This window comes from Apis cerana, linkage group LG3 (genome assembly GCF_029169275.1).
Source record: "Apis cerana isolate GH-2021 linkage group LG3, AcerK_1.0, whole genome shotgun sequence".
Lineage (NCBI taxonomy): Eukaryota > Metazoa > Arthropoda > Insecta > Hymenoptera > Apidae > Apis > Apis cerana.
This window is the reverse complement of record NC_083854.1, coordinates 4,955,903-4,968,918: the sequence shown is the minus strand read 5'-3', so window position 1 is coordinate 4,968,918 and position 13,016 is coordinate 4,955,903. Positions and strand designations below refer to the sequence as shown.

General features: G+C 33.6%; 2 protein-coding genes and 1 long non-coding RNA gene across 8 annotated transcripts in view; 1 reads left to right on the top strand and 2 right to left on the bottom strand.

Moving 5' to 3' along the window:
* LOC107997306 (ras-responsive element-binding protein 1) overlaps positions 1-8,769 on the top strand; it is a 60,266-nt gene extending 51,497 nt beyond the window's left edge. For 2 of the 5 annotated variants that reach the window (XM_017055796.3, XM_017055795.3), the window contains exons 2-6: positions 712-785; positions 984-1,165; positions 1,243-5,320; positions 5,557-6,105; positions 7,637-8,769. In XM_017055796.3, the coding sequence (XP_016911285.2) occupies positions 712-785; positions 984-1,165; positions 1,243-5,320; positions 5,557-6,105; positions 7,637-7,687 (4,934 nt within the window). In that variant the 3' untranslated portion in view covers positions 7,688-8,769. Of the gene's footprint in view, positions 1-711; positions 786-983; positions 1,166-1,242; positions 5,321-5,556 lie in introns of all 5 variants that reach the window. The other 3 variants (XR_009829075.1, XM_017055797.3, XM_017055798.3) reach the window with 3 other exon arrangements.
* Positions 5-720, bottom strand: LOC107997308 (uncharacterized). Its single transcript, XR_009829078.1, has 2 exons — positions 575-720; positions 5-384 (listed from the first exon to the last, which is right to left on the bottom strand). It is a non-coding gene; the product is annotated as an uncharacterized LOC107997308 (long non-coding RNA).
* An 81-nt stretch (positions 8,770-8,850) lies between the features above and the next one.
* Positions 8,851-12,859, bottom strand: LOC107997357 (NAD-dependent protein deacetylase Sirt6). Of its 2 annotated transcripts, XM_017055899.3 has the most exons (7): positions 12,496-12,859; positions 12,265-12,392; positions 11,630-11,748; positions 11,426-11,549; positions 11,173-11,346; positions 10,684-10,807; positions 8,851-10,547 (listed from the first exon to the last, which is right to left on the bottom strand). In XM_017055899.3, exons 1-7 carry the CDS (start codon positions 12,559-12,561, stop codon positions 10,059-10,061), a joined length of 1,224 nt encoding a protein of 407 aa, XP_016911388.1. In that variant the 5' UTR covers positions 12,562-12,859; the 3' UTR covers positions 8,851-10,058. The 2 variants fall into 2 exon arrangements, with proteins under 2 accessions (XP_016911388.1, XP_061928376.1); XM_062072392.1 differs by lacking the exons at positions 12,265-12,392; positions 12,496-12,859 and adding an exon at positions 11,831-12,055.
* Positions 12,860-13,016: the final 157 nt, after the last annotated feature.

Sequence of the window (13,016 nt, the reverse complement as noted above, 5' to 3'; positions counted from 1 at the left end):
ATAATTAAATAATTATCTTTTAATCTCAGTTTTAATATCCTTCATAATTTGTACAAAACAATTTGATGAAATTTATGATGATAAATCCGTAAAAAATTTCGTGAAATTTTAATCTCCACATACTGGGCGCAAAACAATATTATTCGTCGTTGATACAAAATAATATTTATCTGTTTTCGTAATAGTATCGTTCTCGGAAGTATGCTCCAGCACTAGTAGCCTCCAGGATCGAAAAATAAGGACGATTGCGGTTCGCGAGTGACTGATAAGTGTCATTGTTCCAGCTTTGAGGCGTTTTTTTTTGCGGTCGTCTATCAGCTTCCGGAAGAGGCCATGGGTCCGTGTAGATTTCTGTGACACGATTGTATCGCATGGTACCGGTCGCTATAGTTAAAAAAATTTACAAACAATAAGTCATTATCGATCGAAGTGAAATCGACCGGTCGGCTAGCAATGTATCTCGCTGGTATTTTTAATCGCCTTTTTAAATGCAATGGCAATTTTTTTTTTTTTTTACAAAATAAAACACTTTTAAACATTGCATTTCGAGAAATAAAAAATAATAAATTAATACCTTGAATAACTATCCGTTAATTCCGTGATTGATGAAGATGAAGAGAAATCGTTATTATTTCAATTGTATGGAAAATTATTTTTATGATTTAAGTTTTGTGAATTTTTAAACATTACACTTCTTCTTTTTTATTTCAGTGACCGTTAAGAGTGGCTCAGATCAGGGACAGGAAAACGAAGCACAAGCTGATGCTGCATCCTCACCATCGAGTGTACGTTCTTCTTTCGCTTGAATTAGTTTATCACCGATGCCAGTATTTGACAATTTCTTGTAATAGAATCACTTGGAAAAATTTTTACATATCTTATTATTTCGTTACATTTTATTATCGCGACATTTACTTCCACGCTTATCATTATTATATTCCAAAAACAGATCTGTCTAACATCCTATGCCTCTTCTTCTATAGATTGATTTGCCGGAAAGCGCGCATCCCTGCCCTGCCTGTCCCACGGTGTTGTCCACCTCCAGGGAATTAACGAATCATTTACGTGGTCACAGTTCACCCCGCAGCACAGACTGCAGCGGCGAAGATGAATACTGTTGCGGCATTTGCAACAAAGTCCTCAGCTCTGCGAGTTCTCTAGACAGGTGTGCATTAATTGATTCTTCTTGTGGACGAGCGTTTGAAAATGTGTGAAATGACGTTTAATGATATCTGTGAACAGGCACATAAGAACGGCGCACAGGACTGCATCGCCGCACAGTTGCACGGACTCGGAAGGCAGCAGCGATTCTGACAAGTCGTCCAAGAGGCGCCATCTCGAGGAATATAATAACAATGAAATTACGAAAAGAAATTCACCAGATTTTATCGAAGGAGGCCAGGAGGAAAGGAGTGCGACGTTACCTGGGAAGAGAAAATGTTCGGATTATTTGAGCGACAACGAGGGGCAGAAGAGGCATAAGATCCTCTTAAACAATTCGAGGACCGAGATAAAATCGATACCGGATGATAACCAGAACGCGTACAATTGTCCAGTGTGCGGGAGGCAAGATTTCGCCACTAGTGCCCTCTTAGAGGCGCATCTGGAAAGATGTCATCCCGAGTTCCCCGCTAAATGCGACACCTGCAATTTATCGTTCAAGAATCACCGTGTTTTGAACCTGCACCGTTTCATGATCCATTTTGCGGAACATTCGATAGGGAACACCGCGAGAAATCTGAGAAACTCGGTGGTTGGCTTCAACGATTTGACGTTCGTTGATTTCTCATCGGATAAATTCCCAGCTATAGCCAGAGCCGTGTGCGAACAGTCGTTGCATCGGCCGGCATCCGGAGAAGCGACCAAGTTCCAATGCTCCAAATGTTTGCGAGCATTTCCTTGCAGATCGGCACTGGACGCTCACGAAACTGATTGTGGGACGACGAATTCCCAAATAAGAACGAGCGACGATAGTCAGTCGAGGAGGGACGATTTCTTCGCGGGTTTGGATCTTCAAAATAAAGCTGCTTTAACCGAGGCTAAGGAGGGGAAGGATTTAGCAGACATCCAGAGTATCATATCCGTTACTTCTGGGCCGATACTGCAAAATTTCCCTAGATCAGACGCTAGCACGCCAGAAAGTAATATCAAATTCAATCCTAGCGTGGGCTCCTCCGGCTCCTCGGGCACTTATTCCTCGGAATATCACGAGGATGAAACTCAAGATGCGTTTGCCGCGGAGTTTAGGAAAATGAAGTTGAAGGGAGAATTTCCTTGCAGACTTTGTTCCGCGATATTTCCCAATTTGAGAGCTTTGAAGGGTCACAATAGGGCGCACATGGGGGTGGGACCTGGCATGCCTTATCCCTGCAACATGTGCCCCTACACCAGTACCGATAAAGCGACTTTGATACGACATCTGAGGTCTCACAACGGCGATAGACCGTACGAATGCTCGTTATGCAATTATGCTTTCACCACGAAAGCGAATTGTGAACGTCATGTGCGAAATCGGCATGGAAAATTGACCAGGGAGGATATTAAGAGCGTTCTAATTTATCATCCTAATGAGGATTCTACTAATGAAAATGTGGAAAGAAGTTCACCAAGGGTTTTAAAAGAGGAGGTAAGAAAAAACTTAATATATTCTACAGAACGTGAGGAATTTCATCATCAGGCACAAATACATTATCCTCCAGTACCATTAGATGTTCGAGCAGAAATTAGAATTATAGAGGAAGCGAAGCTGCACAATTCGACAATGTCTGTACACAATACGAATCATTTCGAAAAGAGTGAAATGTTCTCCAGGCCTAATCAAGCTATGGAGTTAACTCAGCGTAATACTGACGAAGGAAAATCTAGCCAGGATATTAAACAGGATTATTCGAAGCTGGACGATGAATTGGACTCGAGGTCGTCGGATGATCTCGCGTCTGTAGTTAATGATGTCAAATCTGACTCACAGCAAAGAATACAAGCTAGTCCAATAAACTTGAAAAAGGGTTTAAACATGCCTGAGAATTCTGGCGAGGATGGGCCATTGGATCTCTCAATGGATGTGCTAGATCTTAGCAAAAAATCAAAGGAGAAAGAGAATAACGATTTTATATCACGTGACAAATTTAACAAAACCGAGAAAGACTTATACGCCACCAGTCAGTTACTATTGACTGAGGCGTTGCTAAAAGCCGGTCAAAGTAGTTCGCAATCCGCCTCTCTAGAAGCTTTATACGCCAACGCCATTTATAGAAATTTTAGTACGTTTCCAACAGGTACAGGAATTTTGCCACCTTATATGTTTAATCCTCATGTTTTTAATCAAGATTATTGCATGAAGGAGAGATTGCAAAAAGAACTGGTAAGGGGGCTTCAATTAACCAGTGGAGGCAGTTTAGTAGAACCATCTATGCCTAGTGGCACTGGATTCAATAACTTTTCCCAAAACAGAGATATGAATTCTCAATCGATAACAGAACAAAGCGAATACGCCAAATTAATATCTTCTAAGATGGTTAATAAAAGTTTGACGCATCGCGACAAACAGGATAATTTAGCTTCTTCAAATTCTGTAAAAATGGTAATTAAAAACGGAGTGTTAATGCCTAAACAGAAGCAAAGACGATATAGAACTGAAAGACCATTTACCTGTGAGCATTGCTCAGCGAGATTTACTTTAAGAAGTAACATGGAAAGACATATTAAGCAACAACATCCTCAACATTGGAGTCAGAGACCTAGAGGAGGGCACTCGACCAGAGGAAGGCCTCCTAGCCATCCTACTTTGTTGCAAAATCTTGGACAAACTTCTCAGGTTACCCAATCGTTTAATATTTTGCCAAAAATCAATGAACAATCAATGAGTTCAGAATTCGCAAAGCATTCTATCTCAGATCAAGTAAAATATGCAATTTTGGCACAGCAATTAAAAACGAACAAAGTAGAAGAAAATGATTCTGAGGAAGAACTAATTATAGATGAAGATCCTCAAGAGAAAGAGGATGATAAATCTCAAGATCAAAAGGAAAAAAGTTTATTAAGAGATCAATTAGAAATTACAGATTCTATCTCGATGAAAGAGGAAGATAAAAAATCTATGGAGGATTCGAAGGAAACAAATGAGATTGAAAAAAACGAAAAGATCACTAATGAAAAAAAAAAAGAATCAAAGATGGAGAAATCTGAGACAAAAAAATCAATAGATAAAGGCCTTAATACAGTATTAAAAGTTGAAATAAAAAGTGAAAAAATAGAAGATGGAGTAACTGATTTGGCTAGCGTATCAGAATTATTGGACAACGCTTCTCAACAATATCAGCAATTTCAGCCGCAATATTTAAGCGATGAGGAAGGTTTAGCAGCGTCTAATAGCGATTGCAATAATTCCGGTAGCGATGAAAAATCTGATTCGATAAATTCTTCAAACTCGATAAATAATCTATCAAAGAAAAAAAAGAAGAAGAAGAAGAAGAAGAAGAAAAAATCCGCGTATTCTATGGCCCCCAATCGAGTAATTTGTCCATATTGTGAAAGACCATTTCCTTGGACTTCTTCTCTCAGAAGGCATATATTAACCCATACGGGTCAAAAACCATACCAATGTGTTCACTGTTCCTTGCTTTTCACTACTAAATCAAATTGTGATCGCCATCTATTAAGGAAGCATAAAGCTAATCCCAATAAAATACGTCGAATCAGAAATTCTTCTTCTCCCGATTCCCAAACAATGATTAACAATAATAATTCATTCTCAATGAGAAATGTTCCAGAAAGACCATATAAGTGCAATCAATGCCCCAGTTCAACTTTTTCTACTCTAGGAAATTTAAAGAAGCATCGTTCCACTAAACATGCACGAAAGATAAAACCGAGATCAGATACTCCATCCAGTGAACCTCAAAATAGTCCTCAGGAGTGTCGAAAACAAAATAACGAACAAACTGATTATGATAGTCAATCTTCGAGTATATCTGAAGGCACAGAGACTTCATCAATACCGAGAATTCCTAAATCCACATCGAATATTTCACCATCGGCTAATGATATTCCCAGATCGAGAAAAGCATCTCCAAGATCATCACCGGGACCGGGTGATGTACCGTTTAAATGTCATTTATGTGATTGCGGTTTTGCGGAACGACAGGATTGCTTAGAACACATTAAAATAAATCACAAGCGATCCTATGAAATGTTAATGGCCAAAGGAGCATTAGATATGGAAATAGGCGATACAATGGAAGATCACCAACAATTACCATTACATCAAACTAGTGATGGTGAAGAGAAAAAAGGACGTTTTCCAGATTATAGTAATAGGAAGGTAAAGATGCTTTAAATTTTTGAATGATATTTGTAAGATATAAATAAGTTGATTTGATAGAAAAATAATTTAAGACATAATTGTACATACGTCAAGTCTGTGTCTAGTATCAATTCTATTTTCAAGTGGTATTTTAGCAGACGAGTGATTAATTGCTATTCCGATATTTGCTCAATATTTCTATCAGATCAGTCTGTGCCTTCATTTCTTTCTAGTCAGGTCTTCATTTCTTCCAGGTAGTTTGTGCCTTTTGCATAAGACGATTCTGGTCCGCAGAAGATCTTCGTCGTCATATGAGAACTCATACTGGAGAACGGCCTTTTTCTTGCGATATTTGTTGTAGAAGATTTACTTTGAAACATAGTATGCTGCGACATAGGAAGAAACATGAATCTATCGATTCGACAATGTATATTGGAACCAGTGGCGATGAAGAGAATTCTCCAACACAACCACCAACAATCACACCTCGAAGTCAGCAACAACAGCCAATTCTACTGGCAACCAATAACGGAAATTCCCTAATTCAAGATAGAATCTCTTTACCTACTGTCGCTTCAGTCGCTACTGGTGATGCTGCACCAAGTGGACTGATGAGATTTAATCCCTACGAGAAATTAACTACTCTCACGGGAAAGTTGGCTAGTATTCCGCAAAATGTGAATCCAGAAGCAAACGAGAATATGGATAATGATTTAATTTCGAATCTTTTAGGAATAAGAGATAAAAATTTCATGGACCGAGTACTGCAAGGAACTGCTGATGATGCCGCTAAATTATTAGGAGTGAGCCAACGTGGTTAAATTTTACTTTGGGACATCAAGAATTTTTTTTATTTTTTTATTATTATTATTTTTTTTTAAATATCTTTTCATAATAATGGCAATACAAAAATACAAGTTTTAATTTTAGGGATTCATTGGTTCGAAATATATAAAACTAATCTGTAATTTACAGATTAGATTACGTACATAACCTATGATTCACAGATTAGTTTTATATTATATTGATTTTAGAATCTAAAACAATTAACGTTATACGTATATAACTTTCGAAACAATAGACTCCTTCAAAATTTATATTTTTGTGTTTTATTCGCCGAATATCATTAATATTATAAATAAAAAAAAAATTAAAAATTTTTGGTGCCCCATATTTACTTTTACATAATGCTAGCTATCATAGAATTGTTATATTTCTTTTTTTTCCATTGGTTAAGTGCCTTTTTTTTCTTATATTTCTACGAAACACAGATATTTATGTATCTCTTTATATTAACGTATGTACATATATGACACGTGTGAATCACACGTTTCTAGTAAGTCTTAAAAGCCAGCGTTATACGCTTCAAAAACATAAAACTTTGATATATATATAAGGACGAAAATTAACAATACGTCCATCATAAAATATAAAATAGTCGTTTGAATAATAATTTTTTTTTTTAATTGATCAAGTCGTAAAAACCCAAAGATATATTTAACACAATGAATTAAATTAGTTATATGATACGTGTATTTATTGTCACGTAAATACTTAGAAGTACTGAGATTTATCACATTGTAACGAGGAAAATTTTTTTGCCAATGTAATTTCTGAAAAAGAAATATTTCGAAACATAAATCGAAGCAATTGAAAAAATTGATAAAGAATGTTCGATTTATTTCGATTTCCTTGTATCGATTTATCATTCACCCGAAGATGATGAGAGTCGATCGATAAAATCCTAAATACATTTCTGTTAAATGTCATGCAAATCGAAACACATGATCGATAATAAAATAATATAGGAAAAAAATTGATTATTATTATATAAATATATATGATAATCGATTTCTATTTCTTCGGGCAAAAGATTACTGTATATAGATAGCTTAATTAAAGTTTTTAGCAGGTTTATGTTTCGCGTATATACATAACCTACGTTAAACTCTTTAAAAATGATATCTAATAAAAAAATTGCAACTATACCAAATAGTCGGTTTCGATTCAATTTACCATAACGCGGCAATCGGATCCTTGGATGGATGCCAAAAATGCGAGTCGAACCAATCGATAAAATGCAATAATCGCCACACTTTTATCCCTTTCTTTTCTACATTCTTTCCACATTCTTTCCTACAGTTTCCTACAGTTTTTTGTTCTCACATTTGGTCGTTCACCATATAATCCTCTTTTACATCACAAATACACAATTCATGTATATACACAGGTATATACTTTCTTCTCTAACCTTCTTTCTTCCTTTTTTCTTTCTATTTCTAAATCTTTCTGAGTCTCTCTTTTTAAAACTCATTATATTTATTTTTTTTTTAGCAAAAACGGCTGCGTACAAATCGACGTGTGCTCGCCAAAAGAAGAGTTTAAAAAATTTGGGGTGTTTTCCGTTTTGTTTTAAGTTCCTTCAATAATATCTAGATTCTTTTTTGATTATAAGTTATATAAGTATTGTGCAAGTTAGTTCAAATAAATTATATGCGTATACAAAGAACTTTTAACTATTGATATATAAGAATTTGTGATGTATCGAACTCCGACAATGAACCCATTTTTCACCTAAAGCGGCGTAATTTCCTTATGTAATTTTAAGGTTAAGAATTAATTTTCTTATTAAAATGTAAACTTTTATCAGAAATTAGTCAAAAAAAAAATATTATATTAAAAACCATATGTGTGTAAATACAGTATGTAACTTAATAACTGTACTGGAAACTTAAGTTATTGATAAAAATATGTGAAAATTTGTATATTTTTCTTGTTCAATTTCAATGACGACGATATATTTATCAGAGTAAAGTAAAAAATGTTTTTTTTTATTAAGATAATATTAGATTAATGGAAGACACCCTAATAATTTCGTTCTGAATTGGCGTTTCCATAAAAAAATAGATTTAAAAAAATTATATAGATATTTAAAAATCCAAAAAGAATTATTTTTTAAATAATAAATTTTATTTCATAAAATTGCTGATGGAAAGTCGTCAACTTTATAAAAAAAGATTTTTTGTTTTTTTAATATTGTATTTTGAATATTGAGTATTCAGTTTCAAATGATTCAATGTAAAATTTAATTTCTTTGAAAAGTGTATAACCAATAAAAAAAAGATTAATAAAAACACCAAATAAATCATTTAATCATTAAAATATAGATTGAAGAGAAAGAAATAGGGAACGCTATTTCAGATTTAACATATTTTCTCGTCGATATGTATTGCAATTATGAATTTTACGTAAAAAAAAGATATATATATATATATATAAAATAAATAAACAAAAAAGATTTATTTATTAAAAAAATAAAATAAATCTTTAAAGTGATATCTTTAAAGTGAACTACATCTTTAAAGTGAACTTTTTTTTTGAATTGTTAATATAATAATTATTGTAGCGTATGTGTACATGATTATGTTGTATTATGAATAAGAATATACTATATTAAAATAGAAAAATAATGATTTGTTTTTCATTATATAATAATTCATAAATTATTTTTAAAAATAGAATAGGAAATAATGAGCACACATGAAGCAGCCCTTTCCACAAGTTTATTTTCTGTCGAATATTATAATATTTCACTAATAGTAACGTCCAGTAAATAATATCAATTAAAGTAATAAATTATTAGGAGCAATCAAGCATATATTACTATGTACATATAAATATTACACATTTCACTAATCTGCGTTCTACTATAAAACTCTATCGACAAAATAGCGTCGAATGCCAATATAAGAAAGACTCGCTTGCATTTTTTCATATATATTTTTTTTTTTCTCTTTCAAATGTTTACACTTCCGCTTCTTAACTCACTCAGAAGACATATTGTCGAGGGAGTAATTTTCGCGGTCCCGTTATCCGTTTTAATGTCTACCTACAAAACGCTTTTAATCACTCTATCACGATTATACAAACATATGTGCGTTTAACAAGAGACACTTAACTATTAGATCGATCAAACAACACCAACGCTCATATGGAGCTTTCTATTAAAAGATTTCAATCTTAAACGTTCAAAGTAGCAACGAGTATTTACTATTCCAATGCAATTAAAACATCTGCGGATCTTCCGTTAATCGCTTCGTGAAATTACAAACAGCCGTATGGAAGATTTTTGGTCATGTTTAATTTTTTTCTCTGAAAAACACGAACAGTATTATATCTATATAGAGATCAATCAAACGCACTTGAACGTAATTTTGGCTGTGCTCTTTATAATCATTTCAAGATTTATCTGAAGAAAGATCATTTCATGATCGACACGATACTCTCTGTAAAATCTCTGTTCAACATCTTACAAATGATCCTAAATAAATCATCGTAAGTACTTAACATTTAATGTATCATAATGGAGAAAAACATGGTTATGCATGCATATATTTGTATGTTAGTAGAATATGATTAGATCACTGGAAACTCTGACTTTCTCTGATTAAGAACTACGAGTAATGAAAAAGCGGACAGAACATGGAAGCGATTACGAAAGTACTACTACACATATGTACATGTATTGCAGCGCTTTTTGACTTGACAATTAAAGCGATTTATCGGTTGATAAACTTATATTATTTTTTGTTACTTTTTTTTTTATCATTTTCATATAAACAAATCAATAGCACTTTTTTTTAGACATTCTTCACATACAGATAACATCCATTCTATATGCACTCGTAAATAAATTTAACAAAGAAAATATTAATACGAGTATTACGTCGCTGAATCACCACCTGCTGAAATCATGCTACAGTATGTTGTTCACTTCTAAACCAGGATCTGGTTGAGTCATATTGTTCGTCGTAAATTCAAATGGTTCCACATGTTTTATCTCATCCTCGATTTTCACCGTGTTACTGCTTATATCTTCCGAAACTACAGCATTGTTGCAAATTTGATTTGCTGTGTTCATTGTATCTTCTGTTTTTATATCTTGTTTTATCATGAATGCCTGTTTCTTTGTTTTTGTTTCTCGCTTTGTATCGGTTCTCTCTCTTTCATACATGAATGTCTTTCGTTTCCTTCTCATCGGTTTACACACTTTTTTATACAAAACATTCATTTCTTTTATTCTACTTGTTGGTATCGTCCAATCCATTTCCTTGGATGTTGTATCAGAATTACGTGTGGGATCCATTGTACTTTCATATTCGGGAATTTCTAGCCCTAATTTTTTCATAACGCTGATCATTATTTCATCAACATTGCCATTAATAATTAAATCTGCCTTTTTATCCTAAAATAATATCTTTTGTTTTTAAATTATATTATTTAACAGATAAATGAATATACTAACTATAAAATAATAATTTATAATAATATATCTTTAAATCTCTTATTAAAATTTTTGATCAAATAAAAAATTCTCTTACATGTTTTGTAGGTTGTAGATTACATATAACAAGTCGACCTCCATACTTTTTGGTATATAGAGGTAAATTACCGCTCGGGATAATCTGAAGTGTTGTTCCAAGACATATACTTAAATCCGCAACACTGTAAATGTATATTTTTTATTCAATATTTCTTATAATAATAAAATTATCGAACAAAGTAACTTTCGTAAATAATTGTCAACTAAAACCTGAGATATCAACATAGGATTTTCGATCAACGAATCGTTCCAAATCTTATTAATATGTAATTCTTAAACTCTCAACAACAGTTAGGCACTCTTCCTTTCATCTGTTCGCAAAAAATACCAAATTTTTAACATTAAAATGTATTATAATGTGCATTTACTTTATTAAAATATTTTTATCATCTGCTTTAAGAATCTTGCACCGTGCCTCGTGCTTTAAATTTGTTATATGCTGCGATATAAAAAAAATTAGAAATTATCGCGTTTTTTATCAATTTACCTAGAATGTAAGTCAGATAATGTCAGATCACTGTCAGGCAAGTTGTGTTCCCAATCGAGAATCGTGTCATGCATACGTCCACGGCATGGACGACCACCAATTTGTTCAGATCTACACACAGTATCAAGGGATTTTTTTCCTACGCTCTTAGTCGCGAAGTTCCGAATAAATTGTCTAAATAAATATTATAAAATTTGATATTAATTCATAATATTATTATTATAAAATTTTATTTTTAATAAAAAATACCAACCTTCCACATTTATCACATTGTTCAGTAAACATATTCCCATGTAATTCTGCAAGATATTGTCTTTGTACACCAGATCGAAGATGCAAACCATCAATGTTCTGACTTATAATAAATTTAACTTTTTCTAAAGGAAAAATAATATTCATAAAATTTTATATTAATCTTTTATATATAATTGTATTTTAATATTTTAATCTTACTCACTAGCATCTACTAATTTTTTCAATGCCATATGTGTTTTTGTAGGAATGGCTTCATCAAAGGAAATATTCATTGTAGGTTTCAAACCTTTCTGTTCTAATGTCCATACTCCATTTGTACCTCTAAGAAATCATATACATATAAATAATTAAAAAAATTTAGATAATAGTGATATACATATAAATATGAAAAAAATAAAATTACATATTTATCAAATAATAATTAAATTCAATTAAATTATTTATTTAAAATATTTTAATTTATATTTTTATGCGAAAAAAATATATATATTTTTTCTAAATTATCCATTTTTATCATATTTATATATTTATTTAATAAAATTTTCACAAATCTTATTATTCCTATTCAATTTTGTATATTAATTAGCATTTTGGAATAGATCACGGTCACCATTGTCGCGCGCAACAATGGTGGACGCGTCTATCGAAAGGAATTTTAATCGTTTCTTCGCGGCTCCGTTATTCCCGCTCGATTAATTTAAAAGAATTGGTCAGTGGCGCTTTCGAACACATACCTAACAGATCGCAATTGCAGGACGATCGGGGTGGTCAGGGAGGGGATGAAAGTAGATAGAAGTAGGGTGGGGATTTGAGCGAAAAATTACAAATGATAATCACCGAAAATCCGGAATGCCCGCCGCAGTACTGATGCCGGCACCGGTGTGAACGACGACATGTCGTGCGGCCTGTATCCAATCGGCTAGAAGGCCACATTTCAATCGTAATGCCTCGACACTGTCGTATCTCTGTAAAAAAAAAAAAATTTCACACATCAAGCGGCGAACGATTAAAAATCGTCGCGGATGGCCGACTCCCGCCAAATGAACGGTCAGGAATAATACTTTTTACCTCTTCCAGACCCAACACTCCTTTGTTTTCGTATTGCGAGAGACCGTCCGCGTAGCTGCATGACATTTTGCTTGCGCGATCGTTCGAAAATTTCGACCCGAAACCTGTCTATGACGCTAACAATGGCCTGATCGTGTTTTTTATAGCTCGAAAACTGGCATTTCGTGCACGATATTACTAGATTCGCATGTGTCGAATGACACGTAAACAATTTGTAAGTTAATGACCGCGTGCTGTTATGTTTATACGCTACGAATGACGATAAGTGATAGGAAACTCGAGATCCACGGAGAACGCATTCTGTTTTATAGACTGCACTGCATGCAATGAAATGGCACTTGAACAGAAAGAAGATAATAAACGTGCAACGCATGCGCAATATGCGCCCCAGGGAGAGGTGGCTATAGCGCTGCAGACGCTTGAGTTTCTCGCGTCCATTCAATTCATGCCGCGAACATTCAGCGCCATCCACAGTTATTATTCATAACTAAATTTATTTCGCGGTAATATTCAAAATAATC

Excerpts from the sequence above, each read along its gene's own strand:
- LOC107997357 (XM_017055899.3), bottom strand. The coding sequence starts at position 12,561 with ATGTCATGCAGCTACGCGGACGGTCTCTCGCAATACGAAAACAAAGGA. Across the intron at positions 11,347-11,425 it reads CAATGTGATAAATGTGGAAG|ACAATTTATTCGGAACTTCG; the intron begins GTTGGTATTTTT and ends ATATTTATTTAG. Across the intron at positions 10,548-10,683 it reads ATCTACAACCTACAAAACAT|GATAAAAAGGCAGATTTAAT; the intron begins GTAAGAGAATTT and ends ATATTATTTTAG.